The sequence below is a fragment of the Anomaloglossus baeobatrachus genome, chromosome 7 (assembly GCF_048569485.1).
Source record: "Anomaloglossus baeobatrachus isolate aAnoBae1 chromosome 7, aAnoBae1.hap1, whole genome shotgun sequence".
Lineage (NCBI taxonomy): Eukaryota > Metazoa > Chordata > Amphibia > Anura > Aromobatidae > Anomaloglossus > Anomaloglossus baeobatrachus.
In genome coordinates this window covers 1,488,751-1,513,269 of record NC_134359.1, presented here as the reverse complement: position 1 = coordinate 1,513,269, position 24,519 = coordinate 1,488,751, and the positions used below count along the sequence as shown (strand labels likewise).

Sequence of the window (24,519 nt, the reverse complement as noted above, 5' to 3'; positions counted from 1 at the left end):
TTTGTTATCTTGCCTGCTGCAGCATCTAGCTGTCCGTCCATAAGACTGCATTGGGAATGGTTTGTTATCTTGCCTGCTGCAGCATCTAGCTGTCCGTCCATAAGACTGCATTGGGAATGGTTTGTTATCTTGCCTGCTGCAGCATCTAGCTGTCCGTCCATAAGACTGCATTGGGAATGGTTTGTTATCTTGCCTGCTGCAGCATCTAGCTGTCCGTCCATAAGACTGCATTGGGAATGGTTTGTTATCTTGCCTGCTGCAGCATCTAGCTGTCCGTCCATAAGACTGCATTGGGAATGGTTTGTTATCTTGCCTGCTGCAGCATCTAGCTGTTGGTCCATAAGACTTTCTTGGGAATGGGAATCCTAAACAACTCTCTGATACTTTCCATTCTTTCCTCGGACCAAGAGTTCTGGCCCCAACCACCAACCTCAGCGCAGACGACCTGGCCAATTATTTTAAAGAAAAAATTGGCCATGTATGCCAGTAAATTTCCTCACAGCCTCATAGCACCACACATTGTCTGCCCTCCTACACTTCATCTAGCTCACTTTCACTCTTTATCTCCCAGTGCAGGGCTCAACCCCCATGGTTCTGGGTTCCCAACTTGCAGTACTGACTCCACCAGCTAAGAGTATATGGTGTGCACTCTGCCAGCATAGGGGGAACTGAGGTGCTAGTGAGGGGACCGAAGTTCAGACTACAGTATAAGCAAGACACTGCACTCTCATAGAAATAGGAAAGTAAAAAATATCAACAGATTCGTTTTTTTTTTGCCAAAAAATATTTTTATATTTTATTAGTAGATAGACTGAGTGAAAGGGGACGTTTCGGCCCAAATATAAGCCTTCTTCACGCCAATTTACACTAGGAAAAGGTGAAAACAAACAACAATCAATATTTTACAATATGATACAATATCAACATATATACAAAGAACTTACCAATAAAAATAAAAGATTTAGGTTTCATGTCAGCATTGAACATATGTGAAAGACAGTAACATATACCAGCAGTTTGTCATGGAGATAGTCTCATAGGAGAAATTGAGAACAGCGACAGTATGGTATGTATGGAGGATGTAACATACCTCAGGTGGTGAAAGGTGATTTCTCAGGTTCTGTACGTGCAGAGAAAGAGGGGGGGGTTTGTTCTAGAGGTACACCACTTAAATTATTTTTTCCTTTATTGATAGTCACAGTGGACAAGTCCTACGGGAAAGGAGTATAAGTAAGAAGTAGTGTATGTATGTACATTTATAGTACAGCGCTATGCAAGTAATTTTACCTTGTTAGTGTTTATATAAAATTTCTCAAAGCCAGTAATTTGGGGCTTTTTTTCACGGGTTACCAAGAATTTTTCTACTTGTGGTCCCTTAATAGAATTGAGAGTCTGAATTTAGAACTATAAGAAATTCTGTCAATGGGTATTCACATAGTGTAAATATATGTCAATAATACCTTGAATATTAGTATGGTCAATTCTGCAGGTGCCGGGGTAGTACAGAAGTCCATGCAGGTTGTATCGTTAAGGATAATCATAAAATGTGAGTTCTACAAACACAAGAGGGATAGGGGTAACCCTAAGTAGCTTATGACTATATGACAAGATTCTGGTTGACATAGAGAGTAAAATACCTTGTTAGTGTTATCATGGACTCTTACTGTGTCCTTGTTTGTGAACACCAAAAGTAGTTTTATAGCTTGCAGACCCTTAGGAGTTAAAGGTAAGGGATCAGGTGATCTGAGGATTATAAATGCATATATTTCTCCCCACTGTGTAACATAATGTTGTTACCTTGGGACTGTGGTGCACAACTAGAGTCACGCTTTGTAAAAGGTTATAAACCACTGTGGAGCTTGCAGTCTTCTGCAATGACGACAGTCACAGTTACAATAGGTAGAATACATGTGAAGATGAGGGTAAATTCTCATGGAGTACTACATATTACCTGTATATTCTTTGTTCAGTATAAGTACATAGCAGTGGATAGTGAGTTCCTCTAGGATAGAAGGAGCTAGTATATGGTTACCAAAAGTGTAAGCAGAGGGATGATGTGCAGGGAGGATATGGTTTGTCACATACCTGATCGGCTGTCTTCCCAGACTGTGGCTGAATGCGCTGTGTCACCCGGTTTGCAGGCTATTTAGCACCGCAACCCGGAAGTAACGTAAGACGCCCGCGCATGCGCAGTAGCGATCTGTGCTTGTATTAGAAAATATAAGGTACCGTTCAGTGTGTGATAGAGGCGCCCGCGCATGCGCAGTGGGTGATTCTCCATACATAGGCAAAAAAACAGTACTGGGAAGACGTACAATGTGGTTGTGGATGGTTGCCTGTGTTGCTGTAATACAGCGAGTGGTAGAGTGGTCAGATAGACTCAGGGAAGGAATGGGAGACGTACATAAGGGGTTCTAGGAGATATATAGCAAGATTAGAAACATTTCTTTAGGGGAACATAATAGTAATGTAGAGTTGATATAGTGCCTGTATAAGCATAGGGTTATATACATGAGATAAGAACATAGAGTGGTAGACACATACCCTCATTGGTAATACATTATAACATCTAGTTAGTCTTATGTGATTTAAAGCTTTATAAGAGGATATGTCCTAGAAAAAAATTGTTTGGTTAATGAAAACACAGCAAGGGTCCCAATATGCTAAACAGGAACATGACTACATCGATAAGACTATATAGAGAGTGTCGATTTATACATTACCAACTACCAGTGGGTGCACGATGGAAGAGGAAAAGGTGAAGTTGATATTTCTTATGTTTTCTGGAAGGAATATCAAAATGGTTAGTATAGTCCCAAGTACAACCTATGGACTTGGGTAGAAATATACTTATGTTGATGGCCAATCCATTTCTCTATTTAAACCTTTCGGTGTCAGAGTTTGCAATTTATGAATCCAAAAACTTTCCCGTTTTTTTAGGAGCTCTATGTGGTTACCTCCACGTCTCGGTCTATGTACCTTGTCGATGACCTGATAGCGTAATTGCGCTACATTGTGTTTAGCCTCGTGAAAATGGTGGGGGATGGGGAGACATAGTTTCCCGCATCTAATGGTAGATTTATGGCTTGCTATTCTATCACCCACATGTTGGATAGTTTCTCCTACATACAGTAGGCCACAAGGGCATTTGATTATGTATATAACGAAGTTACTCTCGCATGTGAAATATTCCTTGAATGGAAAGCTTTTCCCCGATCTGGGGTGTGTAAAATGGTCACCCTTTATCACATTAGAGCATGACGGGCAACTGAGGCAGGGGAAAGTGCCAGTGCGTCTTGGTGCTAGAAGTGTTTGTGTGGTCCTCTTGTCGCTACCAATATCTGCCTTAACTAAAGAGTCTTTAATGTTCTGGGGTCTTCTTTTGCACATCAGAGGGGGGAGTAGAAATGACCCTACCTCTGGATATGCTTTCTTGAGTAGTGGCCAATAGCGGTTAATTATATTGTAAATCTTTGCCATGGAAGGATGGGGAGTATGTACAAATGGTATCCTCTCTAGTGTTGTTAGGTCTTTTTCTGAGGGAATGGATGCCTTTTCTTTCTCGGCTTGTCTGCCCTCCTACACTTCATCTAGCTCACTTTCACTCTTTGATCCAGTCACCCTCTTTATCTCCCAGTACAGGGCTCAACCCCCATGGTTCTGGGTTCCCAACTTGCAGTACTGCCTCCACCAGCATCTAAAAATCCTAATCACACCTCGCATCACACCCTGTCAGGCACACCAGGGGGATGCTAAGCTGGAATAAGGCCGCCCACCTAGGGGTCAGGCAGGGAGGTGGGAGGTGACAAGTCAGTTGGCTCCAGGGGAGCAAAGTGTTTGGAAGCTGGGAGTTGGAGCTCCCAGAGGAAAACATAGATTGGGTTGCAGACGGTGGTCTGGACCCGGAGGAGTCAGAGACCCGGTTGCGGGAGATTGGGACTGGGTACTGACTGAGTGTAGGAGGACGGTCGGCAGCTGCTGTCCAATAGCCGAGCTGTGGCCGAAAGCACGTCGGGGTACTGGACCCTAGGTCGGGGAGAAGCTTCAAGCAGCCCGGCAATTAACCTGCAGAGGACAGGGCCTTCATGGACTGTTCCCATGAAGCTCAGAGATCGGGGGCACTAGCGGAACGAGGGGGATAGGGCTTTCCAAGCAAAGCACCCACTGAAATCCCATGCGTGAGCTCCTGAGAGCAAGCTCTTCTGCTACCCATAGTAGGGAGCGGGGCCCAGACAGCTCCAAGCTTACGGGCAACTTGAACACTTTCAAATTGTGTGCACAAAGGCAGGTTACAGACCACCAGGCAGTGCTGCAGGGGATGGAACCTGGACGAGCTCCCCAAGAGGGTAGCGGCACCCAGAGACTTGGTTTACTACATTGTCAGTGTTTGCTTTCCTTCTGAGTGAGTACCCGATTAACCCCTGCTACCAGCAAGCCTGCGCTCCCCCTGCATCCATACCACCATTCGGAATCCCGGGGCCTTTCCCTACATGTGGAGGGTAACGTCATCTGGCTGCCCCACTCCATCACCCCGGGTACTCCCAGCGGCAGCCCCTATTACCTCAGACCACGGGTGGAGTCACAAACTATCTAACTCCCCTGTAAATACCCCCCTATCGCGTTTCAGAGTAACCCCAAGCCCCCGGGTCCGGAGCCACGAGTAGCACCCCCAGATCCGAGCGGTTCGACTGCTGCTGGAGCGGGACTGGTCCAAAACACATACACCCATTACTTAAAAAAACATCCCTGGACCAAAATTGTGCCGCTAACTACAGACCTGTCTCTAATCTCCCCTTCATCTCCAAACTCCTGGAACGCCTGGTCCACTCCCGTTTAATTCGCTATCAGTCAGATAACTCTCTCCTTGACCCTCTACAATCCGGTTTCCGCTCCTTGCACTCTACTGAAACTGCTCTTACTAACTTCTCTAATGATCTACTAACAGCTAAATCTAATGGTCCCTACTCCCTGCTGATCATCTTGGATCTTTCTACTGCATTCAATACTGTGGATCATCAGTGTGATGAAATGGACACCCAATGCCTAGCATGGGTTAAAGTTTCTTAAAATTCATCCAGACGTATTGTTCTACTGTGTGCTAACTCATGTTTGCTAACCATTGTGTCTGCCAGGCCCCTCTGAGCATTCATTGTAATGTAGTTGTGTATTGCTAATCTAATGTAAATTACCTTAGTAGCCATTATCTAGTCTGTGACTTGCAGACTACATGTAAATATCCTCAGTCTTTCTATCCACATCATTTAAATGAACATTATCCATGCAGCTTGAAATTCATCCAATAAGAGAAGCAACCTTAGGCTATGTGTGTACAGTGCGTTTTTCGCGGTGTTTTTGCGCGTTTTTCGGGTGCGTTTTTGGCCTTAAAACTGCAGGACTTTGCTTCCCCAGCAAAGTCTATGAGTTTTCATTTTTGCTGTCCGCACACATCTGTTTTTTTTACCTGCGTTTTTGAGTTAAAAAAAAAAAATGGACATGTCAGTTCTTTCCTGCGTTTTTCTGCGTTTTCCCCTCATGCAATGCATTGGAAAAACGCAGCAAAACGCAGAGATAAAAAATGCAGCAAAACGCAGCCAAAAACGCACCAAATCGCGGCAAAAACGCATGCGTTTTTTATGCATTTTTCGACGCAGGTGCGTTTTTGTGCGTTTTTAGCGGCCAAAAACGCACAAACGCAGCGTCAAAAAGATGCAGTGTGCGAACCTAGCCTTATACAATCCAGTCACCTGGCTACAGACTTTAAGGACCTCAGCCAGCTTCCTAAATCTGGCGTTATTCCTTTCTCGGTGGGTGCTCGCCGAAAGCGGGGTGCTGCTGGATTTGAGTAAGTAGCCCTGGAACCTCTGAGGCATGGACATTCTAATCCCTGGTGAGCCAGCGGAAGGGTGAGACTCTGTTACTATTACATTTGTGTGTTTTGCTGGTTATGTGTTATGTGCCGTTAATATTTTGGGGATCCAATAAAGTCTTAATATTGTGATTCCCTCACCCTGTGTTGTCTGAGTTGTGTTCCGCCCACGGTTAAGGAGGCCGGCGTTCAGTTGGGATGAGCCCTGAGCCACGCTGTCTTTCTAAAGGGGGCTGGGCCAGCGGACAAGAGCACCCACTGAGCCCCGTGTCTCCAGAATTGGCATCAGCTCCTCCTCACTATGCTCCGCTCTATCAGGCTCAAGGACACCGTTCTTTCTTGGTTCTCCTCTTACCTCTCTGACCGCTCATTCACTGTATCCTTTGCCGCCTCCTCTTCCTCTCCGCTTCCCATTACGGTCGGGGTTCCTCAGGGTTCAGTCCTAGGGCCCCCTCCTTTTCTCTCTATACACTGCTCCTATTGGACAAACTATCAGCAAATTTAGTTTCCAGTACCATCTCTATGTTGATGACATCCAACTGTACACATCTTCTCCTGACCTCACCCCTGCACTATTACAAAATACTACCGATTGTCTGTCCGCTGTCTCCAACATCATTTCCTCCCTCTATCTAAAACTGTACCTGTCAAAAACTGAACTTCTCCTGTTTCCTCCCTCTCCTAACCTTCCGAAACCCAATATTACCATTTCTGTTTGTGGCTCTGCCATTACGCCCCAGCAGCACGCCCGGTGTCTTGGGGTTATATTTGACTCCCATCTCTCCTTCACTCCCCATATTCGTTCACTCACTCGTTCATGTCAATTCCACCTCAAAAACAAATCTAGAATTTGTCCTTTTTCTATCGTTGACTTTAAAAACTCTTACTGTCGCTCTCATTCATTCTCACCTGGATTACTGTAATTCTTTACTAATTGGTCTCCCTGTTACTAAATGCTCCCCTCTCCAATCCATTCTGAATGCCGCAGCCAGGATCATTTTCCTCTCCAACCGCTTCAGTGATGTCTCTGCTCTGTGCCAGTCATTGCACTGGTTGCCTATCCACTACAAAATCCAACATAAACTTATCATTCTCACCCACAAAGCTCTCCACGGTTCCGCACCACCCTACATCACCTACCTCATCTATGTCTATCACCCCACCCGTGCCCTCCGGTCTGCTAATGACTTAAGACTGACATCCTCAACAATTCGAACCTCCAACTGCCGTCTTCAAGATTTCTCACAAGCTGCTCCTATGCTCTGGAACACACTACCAAGAACAATCCGATTAATTCCCAACATCCACACCTTTTAAGCGGGCCCTAAAAACGCATTTGTTTAGACTAGCCTATCCCCTCACTGCCCTGATCTAATCTAGACCCTTTCTGCCCTTCATAAAATTTACATCCAATTCTTGTCCCCTGTATCTTCTGGTTCCTTCATTTTCATGTACTTTTTTACACTCTGTACCTGTATAAATTCTGGGTAGCGACCGGTCCACGCAGCTGGTTTTGAATCCCCTATTAAATCAATTGCTGGACCATTTGACAAGCTTTTCTCCCCCCATTTCCCTATGTCCTCATAGACTGTAAGCTTACGAGCAGGGCCCTCACTCCTCTTGGTATCTTAATTTTGTTATTTTGTATTGTCTCATATTGTCTGTACATGCCCCCTCTGTATTGTAAAGCGCTGCAGAATATGTTGGCGCTATAGAAATAAAACATTATTATTATTATTATTATTATTATTAGGAATGGTTTGACATCTTCCCTGCTGCAGCATCTACTGTAGCTGTCCATTCATAAGACTTTCTTGGGAATGGTTTGGCATCTTCCCTGCTGCAGCATCTAGCTGTCCATTCATAAGACTTTATTGCGAATGGTTTGGCATATTCCCTGCTGCAGCATCTAGCTGTCCATTCAAAAGACTTTATTGGGAATGGTTTGGCGTCTTCCCTGCTACAGCTTCTAGCTGTCCGTAAATACTTTATTAGGAATGGTTTGGTGTCTTCTCTGCTGCAGCATTTAGCTGTCCGTCCATAAGACTTTCTTTGGAATGGTTTGGCGTCTTTTCTGCTGCAGCATATAGCTGTCTGTCCATAAAACTTTCTCGGGACTGGTTTGGCATCTTCCCTGCTGCAGCATCTAGCTCTCTGTCCATAAGACTTTCTTGTGAATGGTTTGGCGTCTTCTCTGCTGCAGCATCTAGCTGTCCATTCATAAGACTTTATTGGGAATGGTTTGGCGTCTTCTCTGCTGCAGCATCTAGCTGTCAATCTATAAGACTTTATTTGGAAAGGTTTGGCGTCTTCCCTGCTGCAGCATCTAGTTGTCCATCCATAAGACTTTCCTGAGAATGGTTTGGCGTCTTCTGTGCTGCAGCATCTAGATGACCATACATAAGACTGTATTGGGAATGGTTTGGTGTCTTCTGTGCTGCAGCTTCTAGCTGTCCATCCATAAGACTTCATTGGGAATGGTTTGGTGTGTTCCCTGCTGCAGCATCTAGCTGTCCATCTATAAGACTTTCTTGGGAATGGTTTGGTGTCTTCTGTGCTCCGCTTCTAGCTGTCCATCCATAAGACTTTTTATTGGGAATGGTTTGGTGTCTTCTGTGCTGCAGCATCTAGCTGTCTGTCCAGAAGACTTGGTCATTGTTGGGCAATCTGTACATAAGCAGAGCTTTGATTTCCTGTGTGCTGGAGTTTCAGGCCTCCTCCCTCAGCTGAAACAGTATCTCAGTTACATCTGAACCTACTATGGTTCAGTCTGGTTAATGTATAACCCTGAGTGACTTGTGGAGACGCCTCGTGTACAGCACAAGTTTCACTTGGCCATCACTATGTGCTCATACCTGGGATCCCCGCTCTGATTGCTCAGGTGTCTTATACAGTGACACAGCTCTACCCATGCTGTAAGACCAAAGACATGATCATGGCCGAGGAGGATTCCTGTGGGCACTTTATTGACCATTCCCACATTCCTGACTTTGAAGTCCGGCTGGTAGTGAAAGTCTCACTGACTGTAATCTATGGGATTATCCTCTTGGCTGGGATTGTGGGGAACAGTGTGACAATCCAGACCACTAAAGTTCTACGAGACAAGGGCTATCTCCAGAAGGGGGTGACGGATCACATGATTAGCCTGGCCTGTTCCGACCTTCTGGTTATTCTGCTGGGAATGCCTGTGGAGTTGTACTCTGTCATTTGGTTTCCCTTTTCCTCTACACATGGAAACATCACCTGTAAAGTTTATTGCTTCCTGTTCGAGGCCTGCAGCTATGCCACCATTTTCCATGTGGCCACTCTCAGTTTTGAGCGATACATGGCAATCTGCCATCCCTTTCGCTTCAAGGCTGTTTCTGGCACACGGATCGTGAAGCTGATGATTTGTTTTGCTTGGTTGACGTCTGTTTGTGTGGCGCTGCCCTTGATTTTCGCCATGGGGGCAGAATATCCACTGAGCCCTATGTCTGGCCGGCGCTCACAGTGCAATACTTCCACATCTTATCGTTGGAGTGGCAACTTCACCCTGTGCACTAACCTCCATTCCAAGTGGACTGCGTTCCAGGCCAGCATCTTCACTGCGTTTGCATTCTACATCGTGGTGCTGGCCTCTGTGGCTTTCATGTGTCGGAAGATGATGGTTATTTTAATGGTGGCAAAGAAAGAAACAATCACCTTGAAGGGTCGGCCAGGAGCAACTGTGACCAATGAAATGACCAAAAGTAGCAGCACTGAGGCCAGATCCGCACGAAAACAGACTATTGTTTTCTTAGGTAAGAACCATCGCTGTAAACTGTGTGCGCTGCAAACTGGGGGCAGGAGTCTGCTCTTATACTGTGACATACTGGTCTTTACTGGTCACTGGGTGAGGGAAATGGGGGCAAACTGGGGGCAGGAGTCTGCTCTTATACTGTGACATACTGGTCTTTACTGGTCACTGGGTGAGAGAAATGGGGGCAAACTGGGAGCAGGAGTCTGCCCTTATACTGTGACATACTGGTCTTTACTGGTCACTGGGTGAGGGAAATGGGGGTAAACTGGGGGCAGGAGTCTGCTCTTATACTGTGACATACTGGTCTTTACTGGTCACTGGGTGAGGGAAATGGGGGTAAACTGGGGGCAGGAGTCTGCTCTTATACTGTGACATACTGGTCTTTACTGGTCACTGGGTGAGAGAAATGGGGGCAAACTGGGGGCAGGAGTCTGCTCTTATACTGTGACATACTGGTCTTTACTGGTCACTGGGTGAGGGAAATGGGGGTAAACTGGGGGCAGGAGTCTGCTCTTATACTGTGACATACTGGTCTTTACTGGTCACTGGGTGAGGGAAATGGGGGTAAACTGGGTGCAGGAGTCTGCTCTTATACTGTGACATACTGGTCTTTACTGGTCACTGGGTGAGGGAAATGGGGCAAACTGGGGGCAGGAGTCTCCTCTTATACTGTGACATACTGGTCTTTACTGGTCACTGGGTGAGGGAAATGGGGGTAAACTGGGGGCAGGAGTCTGCTCTTATACTGTGACATACTGGTCTTTACTGGTCACTGGGTGAGGGAAATGGGGGCAAACTGGGGGCAGGAGTCTGCTCTTATACTGTGACATACTGGTCTTTACTGGTCGTGGGTGAGAGAAATGGGGGCAAACTGGGGGCAGGAGTCTGCTCTTATACTGTGACATACTGGTCTTTACTGGTCACTGGGTGAGGGAAATGGGGGCAAACTGGGGGCAGGAGTCTGCCCTTATACTGTGACATACTGGTCTTTACTGGTCGTGGGTGAGAGAAATGGGGGCAAACTGGGGGCAGGAGTCTGCTCTTATACTGTGACATACTGGTCTTTACTGGTCACTGGGTGAGGGAAATGGGGGCAAACTGGGGTCAGGAGTCTGCTCTTATACTGTGACATACTGGTCTTTACTGGTCACTGGGTGAGGGAAATGGGGCAAACTGGGGGCAGGAGTCTGCCCTTATACTGTGACATACTGGTCTTTACTGGTCACTGGGTGAGGGAAATGGGGGTAAACTGGGGGCAGGAGTCTGCTCTTATACTGTGACATTCTGGTCTTTACTGGTCCTGGGTGAGGGAAATGGGGGTAAACTGGGGGCAGGAGTCTGCTCTTATACTGTGACATACTGGTCTTTACTGGTCACTGGGTGAGGGAAATGGGGGTAAACTGGGGGCAGGAGTCTGCTCTTATACTGTGACAGACTGGTCTTTACTGGTCACTGGGTGAGGGAAATGGGGGTAAACTGGGGGCAGGAGTCTGCTCTTATACTGTGACATACTGGTCTTTACTGGTCACTGGGTGAGGGAAATGGGGGTAAACTGGGGGCAGGAGTCTGCTCTTATACTGTGACAGACTGGTCTTTACTGGTCACTGGGTGAGGGAAATGGGGGTAAACTGGGGGCAGGAGTCTGCCCTTATACTGTGACATACTGGTCTTTACTGGTCACTGGGTGAGGGAAATGGGGGCAAACTGGGGGCAGGAGTCTGCTCTTATACTGTGACATACTGGTCTTTACTGGTCACTGGGTGAGAGAAATGGGGGCAAACTGGGGGCAGGAGTCTGCCCTTATACTGTGACATACTGGTCTTTACTGGTCACTGGGTGAGGGAAATGGGGGTAAACTGGGGGCAGGAGTCTGCTCTTATACTGTGACATACTGGTCTTTACTGGTCACTGGGTGAGGGAAATGGGGGTAAACTGGGGGCAGGAGTCTGCCCTTATACTGAGACATACTGGTCTTTACTGGTCACTGGGTGAGGGAAATGGGGGTAAACTGGGGGCAGGAGTCTGCTCTTATACTGTGACATACTGGTCTTTACTGGTCCTGGGTGAGGGAAATGGGGGTAAACTGGGGGCAGGAGTCTGCCCTTATACTGTGACATACTGGTCTTTACTGGTCCTGGGTGAGGGAAATGGGGGTAAACTGGGGGCAGGAGACTGCTCTTATACTGTGACATACTGGTCTTTACTGGTCACTGGGTGAGGGAAATGGGGGTAAACTGGGGGCAGGAGTCTGCCCTTATACTGTGACATACTGGTCTTTACTGGTCACTGGGTGAGGGAAATGGGGGTAAACTGGGGGCAGGAGTCTGCTCTTATACTGTGACATACTGGTCTTTACTGGTCACTGGGTGAGGGAAATGGGGGCAAACTGGGGGCAGGAGTCTGCTCTTATACTGTGACATACTGGTCTTTACTGGTCACTGGGTGAGGGAAATGGGGGTAAACTGGGGGCAGGAGTCTGCCCTTATACTGTGACATACTGGTCTTTACTGGTCACTGGGTGAGGGAAATGGGGGCAAACTGGGGGCAGGAGTCTGCTCTTATACTGTGACATACTGGTCTTTACTGGTCCTGGGTGAGAGAAATGGGGGCAAACTGGGGGCAGGAGTCTGCTCTTATACTGTGATATACTGGTCTTTACTGGTCACTGGGTGAGGGAAATGGGGGCAAACTGGGGGCAGGAGTCTGCTCTTATACTGTGACATACTGGTCTTTACTGGTCCTGGGTGAGAGAAATGGGGGCAAACTGGGGGCAGGAGTCTGCTCTTATACTGTGACATACTGGTCTTTACTGGTCGTGGGTGAGAGAAATGGGGGCAAACTGGGGGCAGGAGTCTGCCCTTATACTGTGACATACTGGTCTTTACTGGTCACTGGGTGAGGGAAATGGGAGTAAACTGGGGGCAGGAGTCTGCTCTTATACTGTGACATACTGGTCTTTACTGGTCACTGGGTGAGGGAAATGGGGGCAAACTGGGGGCAGGAGTCTGCTCTTATACTGTGACATACTGGTCTTTACTGGTCCTGGGTGAGAGAAATGGGGGCAAACTGGGGGCAGGAGTCTGCTCTTATACTGTGATATACTGGTCTTTACTGGTCCTGGGTGAGAGAAATGGGGGCAAACTGGGGGCAGGAGTCTGCTCTTATACTGTGATATACTGGTCTTTACTGGTCCTGGGTGAGAGAAATGGGGGCAAACTGGGGGCAGGAGTCTGCTCTTATACTGTGATATACTGGTCTTTACTGGTCACTGGGTGAGGGAAATGGGAGTAAACTGGGGGCAGGAGTCTGCTCTTATACTGTGATATACTGGTCTTTACTGGTCCTGGGTGAGAGAAATGGGGGCAAACTGGGGGCAGGAGTCTGCTCTTATACTGTGATATACTGGTCTTTACTGGTCCTGGGTGAGAGAAATGGGGGCAAACTGGGGGCAGGAGTCTGCTCTTATACTGTGATATACTGGTCTTTACTGGTCCTGGGTGAGAGAAATGGGGGCAAACTGGGGGCAGGAGTCTGCTCTTATACTGTGACATACTGGTCTTTACTGGTCACTGGGTGAGGGAAATGGGGGTAAACTGGGTGCAGGAGTCTGCTCTTATACTGTGACATACTGGTCTTTACTGGTCACTGGGTGAGGGAAATGGGGGTAAACTGGGGGCAGGAGTCTGCTCTTATACTGTGACATACTGGTCTTTACTGGTCACTGGGTGAGAGAAATGGGGGTAAACTGGGGGCAGGAGTCTGCTCTTATACTGTGACATACTGGTCTTTACTGGTCACTGGGTGAGGGAAATGGGGGCAAACTGGGGGCAGGAGTCTGCTCTTATACTATGACATACTGGTCTTTACTGGTCCTGGGTGAGAGAAATGGGGGCAAACTGGGGGCAGGAGTCTGCTCTTATACTGTGATATACTGGTCTTTACTGGTCCTGGGTGAGAGAAATGGGGGCAAACTGGGGGCAGGAGTCTGCTCTTATACTGTGATATACTGGTCTTTACTGGTCCTGGGTGAGAGAAATGGGGGCAAACTGGGGTCAGGAGTCTGCTCTTATACTGTGACATACTGGTCTTTACTGGTCACTGGGTGAGGGAAATGGGGCAAACTGGGGGCAGGAGTCTGCTCTTATACTGTGACATACTGGTCTTTACTGGTCACTGGGTGAGGGAAATGGGGGTAAACTGGGGGCAGGAGTCTGCTCTTATACTGTGACATACTGGTCTTTACTGGTCCTGGGTGAGGGAAATGGGGGCAAACTGGGGGCAGGAGTCTGCTCTTATACTGTGACATACTGGTCTTTACTGGTCACTAGGTGAGGGAAATGGGGGCAATCTGGGGGCAGGAGTCTGCTCTTATACTGTGACATACTGGTCTTTACTGGTCACTGGGTGAGGGAAATGGGGGTAAACTGGGGGCAGGAGTCTGCTCTTATACTGTGACATACTGGTCTTTACTGGTCACTGGGTGAGGAAAATGGGGGTAAACTGGGGGCAGGAGTCTGCTCTTATACTGTGACAGACTGGTCTTTACTGGTCACTGGGTGAGGGAAATGGGGGTAAACTGGGGGCAGGAGTCTGCCCTTATACTGTGACATACTGGTCTTTACTGGTCACTGGGTGAGGGAAATGGGGGCAAACTGGGGGCAGGAGTCTGCCCTTATACTGTGACATACTGGTCTTTACTGGTCACTGGGTGAGAGAAATGGGGGCAAACTGGGGGCAGGAGTCTGCCCTTATACTGTGACATACTGGTCTTTACTGGTCACTGGGTGAGGGAAATGGGGGCAAACTGGGTGCAGGAGTCTGCTCTTATACTGTGACATACTGGTCTTTACTGGTCACTGGGTGAGGGAAATGGGGGCAAACTGGGTGCAGGAGTCTGCTCTTATACTGTGACATACTGGTCTTTACTGGTCACTGGGTGAGGGAAATGGGGGTAAACTGGGGGCAGGAGTCTGCCCTTATACTGAGACATACTGGTCTTTACTGGTCACTGGGTGAGGGAAATGGGGGTAAACTGGGGGCAGGAGTCTGCTCTTATACTGTGACATACTGGTCTTTACTGGTCCTGGGTGAGGGAAATGGGGGTAAACTGGGGGCAGGAGTCTGCCCTTATACTGTGACATACTGGTCTTTACTGGTCCTGGGTGAGGGAAATGGGGGTAAACTGGGGGCAGGAGACTGCTCTTATACTGTGACATACTGGTCTTTACTGGTCACTGGGTGAGGGAAATGGGGGTAAACTGGGGGCAGGAGTCTGCCCTTATACTGTGACATACTGGTCTTTACTGGTCACTGGGTGAGGGAAATGGGGGCAAACTGGGGGCAGGAGTCTGCTCTTATACTGTGACATACTGGTCTTTACTGGTCGTGGGTGAGAGAAATGGGGGCAAACTGGGGGCAGGAGTCTGCCCTTATACTGTGACATACTGGTCTTTACTGGTCACTGGGTGAGGGAAATGGGAGTAAACTGGGGGCAGGAGTCTGCTCTTATACTGTGACATACTGGTCTTTACTGGTCACTGGGTGAGGGAAATGGGGGCAAACTGGGGGCAGGAGTCTGCTCTTATACTGTGACATACTGGTCTTTACTGGTCCTGGGTGAGAGAAATGGGGGCAAACTGGGGGCAGGAGTCTGCTCTTATACTGTGATATACTGGTCTTTACTGGTCCTGGGTGAGAGAAATGGGGGCAAACTGGGGGCAGGAGTCTGCTCTTATACTGTGATATACTGGTCTTTACTGGTCCTGGGTGAGAGAAATGGGGGCAAACTGGGGGCAGGAGTCTGCTCTTATACTGTGATATACTGGTCTTTACTGGTCACTGGGTGAGGGAAATGGGAGTAAACTGGGGGCAGGAGTCTGCTCTTATACTGTGACATACTGGTCTTTACTGGTCACTGGGTGAGGGAAATGGGGGCAAACTGGGGGCAGGAGTCTGCTCTTATACTGTGACATACTGGTCTTTACTGGTCCTGGGTGAGAGAAATGGGGGCAAACTGGGGGCAGGAGTCTGCTCTTATACTGTGATATACTGGTCTTTACTGGTCCTGGGTGAGAGAAATGGGGGCAAACTGGGGGCAGGAGTCTGCTCTTATACTGTGATATACTGGTCTTTACTGGTCCTGGGTGAGAGAAATGGGGGCAAACTGGGGGCAGGAGTCTGCTCTTATACTGTGACATACTGGTCTTTACTGGTCACTGGGTGAGGGAAATGGGGGTAAACTGGGGGCAGGAGTCTGCTCTTATACTGTGATATACTGGTCTTTACTGGTCCTGGGTGAGAGAAATGGGGGCAAACTGGGGGCAGGAGTCTGCTCTTATACTGTGATATACTGGTCTTTACTGGTCCTGGGTGAGAGAAATGGGGGCAAACTGGGGGCAGGAGTCTGCTCTTATACTGTGATATACTGGTCTTTACTGGTCCTGGGTGAGAGAAATGGGGGCAAACTGGGGGCAGGAGTCTGCTCTTATACTGTGACATACTGGTCTTTACTGGTCACTGGGTGAGGGAAATGGGGGCAAACTGGGGGCAGGAGTCTGCTCTTATACTGTGATATACTGGTCTTTACTGGTCCTGGGTGAGAGAAATGGGGGCAAACTGGGGGCAGGAGTCTGCTCTTATACTGTGACATACTGGTCTTTACTGGTCACTGGGTGAGAGAAATGGGGGTAAACTGGGGGCAGGAGTCTGCTCTTATACTGTGACATACTGGTCTTTACTGGTCCTGGGTGAGAGAAATGGGGGCAAACTGGGGGCAGGAGTCTGCTCTTATACTGTGACATACTGGTCTTTACTGGTCACTGGGTGAGGGAAATGGGGGCAAACTGGGGGCAGGAGTCTGCTCTTATACTGTGACATACTGGTCTTTACTGGTCACTGGGTGAGGGAAATGGGGGTAAACTGGGGGCAGGAGTCTCCTCTTATACTGTGACATACTGGTCTTTACTGGTCACTGGGTGAGGGAAATGGGGGCAAACTGGGGGCAGGAGTCTGCTCTTATACTGTGACATACTGGTCTTTACTGGTCACTGGGTGAGGGAAATGGGAGTAAACTGGGGGCAGGAGTCTGCTCTTATACTGTGACATACTGGTCTTTACTGGTCACTGGGTGAGGGAAATGGGGGCAAACTGGGGGCAGGAGTCTGCTCTTATACTGTGACATACTGGTCTTTACTGGTCACTGGGTGAGGGAAATGGGGGTAAACTGGGGGCAGGAGTCTGCTCTTATACTGTGACATACTGGTCTTTACTGGTCACTGGGTGAGGGAAATGGGGGTAAACTGGGGGCAGGAGTCTGCTCTTATACTGTGACATACTGGTCTTTACTGGTCACTGGGTGAGGGAAATGGGGGTAAACTGGGGGCAGGAGTCTGCCCTTATACTGTGACATACTGGTCTTTACTGGTCACTGGGTGAGGGAAATGGGGGCAAACTGGGGGCAGGAGTCTGCCCTTATACTGTGACATACTGGTCTTTACTGGTCACTGGGTGAGGGAAATGGGGGTAAACTGGGGGCAGGAGTCTGCTCTTATACTGTGACATACTGGTCTTTACTGGTCACTGGGTGAGAGAAATGGGGGCAATCTGGGGGCAGGAGTCTGCTCTTATACTGTGACATACTGGTCTTTACTGGTCACTGGGTGAGGGAAATGGGGGTAAACTGGGGGCAGGAGTCTGCTCTTATACTGTGACATACTGGTCTTTACTGGTCACTGGGTGAGGGAAATGGGGGTAAACTGGGGGCAGGAGTCTGCCCTTATACTGTGACATACTGGTCTTTACTGGTCACTGGGTGAGGGAAATGGGGGCAAACTGGGGGCAGGAGTCTGCTCTTATACTGTGATATACTGGTCTTTACTAGTCACTGGGTGAGGGAAATGGGGGCAAACTGGGGGCAGGAGTCTGCTCTTATACTGTGACATACTGGTCTTTACTGGTCACTGGGTGAGGGAAATGGGGGTAAACTGGGGGCAGGAGTCTGCCCTTATACTGTGACATACTGGTCTTTACTGGTCACTGGGTGAGAGAAATGGGGGCAAACTGGGGGCAGGAGTCTGCTCTTATACTGTGACATACTGGTCTTCACTGGTCACTGGGTGAGGGAAATGGGGGCAAACTGGGGGCAGGAGTCTGCTCTTATACTGTGACATACTGGTCTTTACTGGTCACTGGGTGAGGGAAATGGGGGCAAACTGGGGGCAGGAGTCTGCTCTTATACTGTGATATACTGGTCTTTACTGGTCACTGGGTGAGGGAAATGGGGGCAAACTGGGGGCAGGAGTCTGCTCTTATACTGAGACATACTGGTCTTTACTGGTCACTGGGTGAGGGAAATGGGGGCAAACTGGGGGCAGGAGTCTGCTCTTATACTGTGACATACTGGTCTTTACTGGTCCTGGGTGAGGGAAATGGGGGTAAACTGGGGGCAGGAGTCTGCTCTTATACTGTGACATACTGGTCTTTACTGGTCACTGGGTGAGGGAAATGGGGGTAAACTGGGGGCAGGAGTCTGCTCTTATACTGTGACATACTGGTCTTTACTGGTCCTGGGTGAGGGAAATGGGGGCAAACTGGGGGCAGGAGTCTGCTCTTATACTGTGACATACTGGTCTTTACTGGTCACTGGGTGAGGGAAATGGGGGCAAACTGGGGGCAGGAGTCTGCTCTTATACTGTGACATACTGGTCTTTACTGGTCACTGGGTGAGGGAAATGGGGGCAAACTGGGGGCAGGAGTCTGCTCTTATACTGTGACATACTGGTCTTTACTGGTCACTGGGTGAGGGAAATGGGGGCAAACTGGGGGCAGGAGTCTGCTCTTATACTGTGACATACTGGTCTTTACTGGTCACTGGGTGAGGGAAATGGGGGCAAACTGGGGGCAGGAGTCTGCTCTTATACTGTGACATACTGGTCTTTACTGGTCACTGGGTGAGGGAAATGGGGGCAAACTGGGTGCAGGAGTCTGCTCTTATACTGTGAGATACTGGTCTTTACTGGTCACTGGGTGAGGGAAATGGGGGCAAACTGGGGGCAGGAGTCTGCTCTTATACTGTGATATACTGGTCTTTACTGGTCACTGGGTGAGGGAAATGGGGGCAAACTGGGTGCAGGAGTCTGCCCTTATACTGTGACATACTGGTCTTTACTGGTCACTGGGTGAGGGAAATGGGGGCAAACTGGGGGCAGGAGTCTGCTCTTATACTGTGACATACTGGTCTTTACTGGTCACTGGGTGAGGGAAATGGGGGCAAACTGGGTGCAGGAGTCTGCTCTTATACTGTGAGATACTGGTCTTTACTGGTCACTGGGTGAGGGAAATGGGGGCAAACTGGGGGCAGGAGTCTGCTCTTATACTGTGATATACTGGTCTTTACTGGTCACTGGGTGAGGGAAATGGGGGCAAACTGGGTGCAGGAGTCTGCCCTTATACTGTGATATACTGGTCTTTACTGGTCACTGGGTGAGGGAAATGGAGGCAAACTGGGTGCAGGAGTCTGCCCTTATACTGTGATATACTGGTCTTTACTGGTCACTGGGTGAGGGAAATGGAGGCAAACTGGGGGCAGGAGTCTGCTCTTATACTGTGAGATACTGGTCTTTACTGGTCACTAGGTGAGGGAAATGGGGGCAAACTGGGGGCAGGAGTCTGCTCTTATACTGTGACATACTGGTCTTTACTGGTCACTGGGTGAGGGAAATGGGGGTAAACTGGGGGCAGGAGTCTGCTCTTATACTGTGACATTCTGGTCTTTACTGGTCACTGGGTGAGGGAAATGGGGGTAAACTGGGGGCAGGAGTCTGCTCTTATACTGTGACATACTGGTCTTTACTGGTCACTGGGTGAGGGAAATGGGGGTAAACTGGGGGCAGGAGTCTCCTCTTATACTGTGACATACTGGTCTTTACTGGTCACTGGGTGAGGGAAATGGGGGTAAACTGGGGGCAGGAGTCTGCTCTTATACTGTGACATACTGGTCTTTACTGGTCCTGGGTGAGGGAAATGGGGGTAAACTGGGTGCAGGAGTCTGCTCTTATACTGTGACATACTGGTCTTTACTGGTCACTGGGTGAGGGAAATGGGGGTAAACTGGGGGCAGGAGTCTGCTCTTATACTGTGACATACTGGTCTTTACTGGTCACTGGGTGAGGGAAATGGGGGTAAACTGGGGGCAGGAGTCTGCTCTTATACTGTGAGATACTGGTCTTTACTGGTCACTGGGTGAGGGAAATGGGGGTAAACTGGGGGCAGGAGTCTCCTCTTATACTGTGACATACTGGTCTTCACTGGTCACTGGGTGAGGGAAATGGGGGTAAACTGGGGGCAGGAGTCTGCTCTTATACTGTGACATACTGGTCTTTACTGGTCACTGGGTGAGGGAAATGGGGGTAAACTGGGGGCAGGAGTCTGCTCTTATACTGTGACATACTGGTCTTTACTGGTCACTGGGTGAGGGAAATGGGGGTAAACTGGGGGCAGGAGTCTGCTCTTATACTGTGAGATACTGGTCTTTACTGGTCACTGGGTGAGGGAAATGGGGGTAAACTGGGGGCAGGAGTCTGCCCTTATACTGTGACATACTGGTCTTTACTGGTCACTGGGTGAGGGAAATGGGGGCAAACTGGGGGCAGGAGTCTGCTCTTATACTGTGACTTACTGGTCACTGGGTGAGGGAAATGGGGGCAAACTGGGGGCAGGAGTCTGCTCTTATACTGTGACCTACTGGTCTTTACTGGTCACTGGGTGAGGGAAATGGGGGCAAACTGGGGGCAGGAGTCTGCTCTTATACTGTGACTTACTGGTCACTGGGTGAGGGAAATGGGGGCAAACTGGGGGCAGGAGTCTGCTCTTATACTGTGACATACTGGTCTTTACTGGTCACTGGGTGAGGGAAATGGGGGCAAACTGGGTGCAGGAGTCTTCTCTTATACTGTGACATACTGGTCTTTACTGGTCACTGGGTGAGGGAAATGGGGGCAAACTGGGGGCAGGAGTCTGCCCTTATACTGTGACATACTGGTCTTTACTGGTCACTGGGTGAGGGAAATGGGGGCAAACTGGGGGCAGGGGTCTGCTCTTATACTGTGACATACTGGTCTTTACTGGTCACTGGGTGAGGGAAATGGGGGTAAACTGGGGGCAGGAGTCTGCTCTTATACTGTGACATACTGGTCTTTACTGGTCACTGGGTGAGGGAAATGGGGGTAAACTGGGGGCAGGAGTCTGCTCTTATACTGTGACATACTGGTCTTTACTGGTCACTGGGTGAGGGAAATGGGGGCAAACTGGGGGCAGGAGTCTGCTCTTATACTGTGACATACTGGTCTTTACTGGTCACTGGGTGAGGGAAATGGGGGCAAACTGGGGGCAGGGGTCTGCTCTTATACTGTGACATACTGGTCTTTACTGGTCACTGGGTGAGGGAAATGGGGGCAAACTGGGGGCAGGGGTCTGCTCTTATACTGTGACATACTGGTCTTTACTGGTCACTGGGTGAGGGAAATGGGGGTAAACTGGGGGCAGGAGTCTGCTCTTATACTGTGACATACTGGTCTTTACTGGTCACTGGGTGAGGGAAATGGGGGCAAACTGGGGGCAGGAGTCTGCTCTTATACTGTGACATACTGGTCTTTACTGGTCACTGGGTGAGGGAAATGGGGGCAAACTGGGGGCAAGAGTCTGCTCTTATACTGTGACATACTGGTCTTTACTGGTCACTGGGTGAGAGAAATGGGGGTAAACTGGGGGCAGGAGTCTGCTCTTATACTGTGACATACTGGTCTTTACTGGTCACTGGGTGAGGGAAATGGGGGCAAACTGGGGGCAGGAGTCTGCTCTTATACTGTGACATACTGGTCTTTACTGGTCACTGGGTGAGGGAAATGGGGGCAAACTGGGGGCAGGAGTCTGCTCTTATACTGTGACATACTGGTCTTTACTGGTCACTGGGTGAGGGAAATGGGGGTAAACTGGGGGCAGGAGTCTGCTCTTATACTGTGACATACTGGTCTTTACTGGTCACTGGGTGAGAGAAATGGGGGTAAACTGGGGTCAGGAGTCTGCTCTTATACTGTGACATACTGGTCTTTACTGGTCACTGGGTGAGGGAAATGGGGGCAAACTGGGGGCAGGAGTCTGCTCTTATACTGTGACATACTGGTCTTTACTGGTCACTGGATGAGAGAAATGGGGGTAAACTGGGGTCAGGAGTCTGCTCTTATACTGTGACATACTGGTCTTTACTGGTCCTGGGTGAGGGAAATGGGGGTAAACTGGGGGCAGGAGTCTGCTCTTATACTGTGACATACTGGTCTTTACTGGTCCTGGGTGAGGGAAATGGGGGCAAACTGGGGGCAGGAGTCTGCTCTTATACTGTGACATACTGGTCTTTACTGGTCACTGGGTGAGGGAAATGGGGGTAAACTGGGGGCAGGAGTCTGCTCTTATACTGTGACATACTGGTCTTTACTGGTCACTGGGTGAGGGAAATGGGGGTAAACTGGGGGCAGGAGTCTGCTCTTATACTGTGACATACTGGTCTTTACTGGTCCTGGGTGAGGGAAATGGGGGTAAACTGGGGGCAGGAGTCTGCTCTTATACTGTGACATACTGGTCTTTACTGGTCACTGGGTGAGGGAAATGGGGGTAAACTGGGGGCAGGAGTCTGCTCTTATACTGTGACATACTGGTCTTTACTGGTAACTGGGTGAGGGAAATGGGTGTAAACTGGGGGCAGGAGTCTGCTCTTATACTGTGACATACTGGTCTTTACTGGTCACTGGGTGAGGGAAATGGGGGTAAACTGGGGGCAGGAGTCTGCTCTTATACTGTGACATACTGGTCTTTACTGGTCACTGGGTGAGAGAAATGGGGGTAAACTGGGGGCAGGAGTCTGCTCTTATACTGTGACATACTGGTCTTTACTGGTCACTGGGTGAGGGAAATGGGGGTAAACTGGGGGCAGGAGTCTGCTCTTATACTGTGACATACTGGTCTTTACTGGTCACTGGGTGAGGGAAATGGGGGTAAACTGGGGGCAGGAGTCTGCTCTTATACTGTGACATTCTGGTCTTTACTGGTCCTGGGTGAGGGAAATGGGGGCAAACTGGGTGCAGGAGTCTTCTCTTATACTGTGACATACTGGTCTTTACTGGTCACTGGGTGAGAGAAATGGGGGCAAACTGGGGGCAGGAGTCTGCCCTTATACTGTGACATACTGGTCTTTACTGGTCCTGGGTGAGGGAATTGGGGGTAAACTGGGTGCAGGAGTCTGCTCTTATACTGTGACATACTGGTCTTTACTGGTCACTGGGTGAGGGAAATGGGAGTAAACTGGGTGCAGGAGTCTGCTCTTATACTGTGACATACTGGTCTTTACTGGTCACTGGGTGAGGGAAATGGGGGCAAACTGGGGGCAGGAGTCTGCTCTTATACTGTGACATACTGGTCTTTACTAGTCACTGGGTGAGGGAAATGGGGGCAAACTGGGGGCAGGAGTCTGCTCTTATACTGTGACATACTGGTCTTTACTAGTCACTGGGTGAGAGAAATGGGGGCAAACTGGGGGCAGGAGTCTGCTCTTATACTGTGACATACTGGTCTTTACTGGTCACTGGGTGAGGGAAATGGGTGTAAACTGGGGGCAGGAGTCTGCTCTTATACTGTGACATACTGGTCTTTACTGGTCACTGGGTGAGGGAAATGGGTGTAAACTGGGGGCAGGAGTCTGCTCTTATACTGTGACATACTGGTCTTTACTGGTCACTGGGTGAGGGAAATGGGGGCAAACTGGGGGCAGGAGTCTCCTCTTATACTGTGACATACTGGTCTTTACTGGTCACTGGGTGAGAGAAATGGGGGTAAACTGGGGGCAGGAGTCTGCTCTTATACTGTGACATACTGGTCTTTACTGGTCCTGGGTGAGAGAAATGGGGGCAAACTGGGGGCAGGAGTCTGCTCTTATACTGTGACATACTGGTCTTTACTGGTCACTGGGTGAGGGAAATGGGGGTAAACTGGGGGCAGGAGTCTGCTCTTATACTGTGACATACTGGTCTTTACTGGTCACTGGGTGAGGGAAATGGGGCAAACTGGGGGCAGGAGTCTCCTCTTATACTGTGACATACTGGTCTTTACTGGTCACTGGGTGAGGGAAATGGGGGTAAACTGGGGGCAGGAGTCTGCTCTTATACTGTGACATACTGGTCTTTACTGGTCACTGGGTGAGGGAAATGGGTGTAAACTGGGGGCAGGAGTCTGCTCTTATACTGTGACATACTGGTCTTTACTGGTCACTGGGTGAGGGAAATGGGTGTAAACTGGGGGCAGGAGTCTGCTCTTATACTGTGACATACTGGTCTTTACTGGTCACTGGGTGAGGGAAATGGGGGTAAACTGGGGGCAGGAGTCTGCCCTTATACTGTGACATACTGGTCTTTACTGGTCACTGGGTGAGGGAAATGGGGCAAACTGGGGGCAGGAGTCTGCTCTTATACTGTGACATACTGGTCTTTACTGGTCACTGGGTGAGGGAAATGGGGCAAACTGGGGGCAGGAGTCTGCTCTTATACTGTGACATACTGGTTTTTACTGGTCACTGGGTGAGAGAAATGGGGGTAAACTGGGGGCAGGAGTCTGCCCTTATACTGTGACATACTGGTCTTTACTGGTCACTGGGTGAGGGAAATGGGTGTAAACTGGGGGCAGGAGTCTGCTCTTATACTGTGACATACTGGTCTTTACTGGTCACTGGGTGAGGGAAATGGGGGTAAACTGGGGGCAGGAGTCTGCTCTTATACTGTGATATACTGGTCTTTACTGGTCACTGGGTGAGGGAAATGGGGGTAAACTGGGGGCA

At 49.2% G+C, this 24,519-nt stretch overlaps 1 protein-coding gene and 1 long non-coding RNA gene across 2 annotated transcripts in view; one reads left to right on the top strand and one right to left on the bottom strand.

The window, feature by feature from the left end:
* Positions 1 to 1,104: 1,104 nt before the first annotated feature.
* LOC142245774 (uncharacterized) lies at positions 1,105 to 1,537 on the bottom strand. The gene is made up of 3 exons (XR_012724792.1): positions 1,461 to 1,537; positions 1,288 to 1,374; positions 1,105 to 1,211 (listed from the first exon to the last, which is right to left on the bottom strand). It is a non-coding gene; the product is annotated as an uncharacterized LOC142245774 (long non-coding RNA).
* A 7,258-nt stretch (positions 1,538 to 8,795) lies between these two features.
* GPR39 (G protein-coupled receptor 39) overlaps positions 8,796 to 24,519 on the top strand; it is a 314,090-nt gene continuing 298,366 nt past the window's right edge. The window contains exon 1 of the mRNA XM_075316956.1: positions 8,796 to 9,645. Within this exon, the coding sequence (XP_075173071.1) occupies positions 8,796 to 9,645 (850 nt within the window). The remainder of the gene's footprint in view (positions 9,646 to 24,519) is intronic.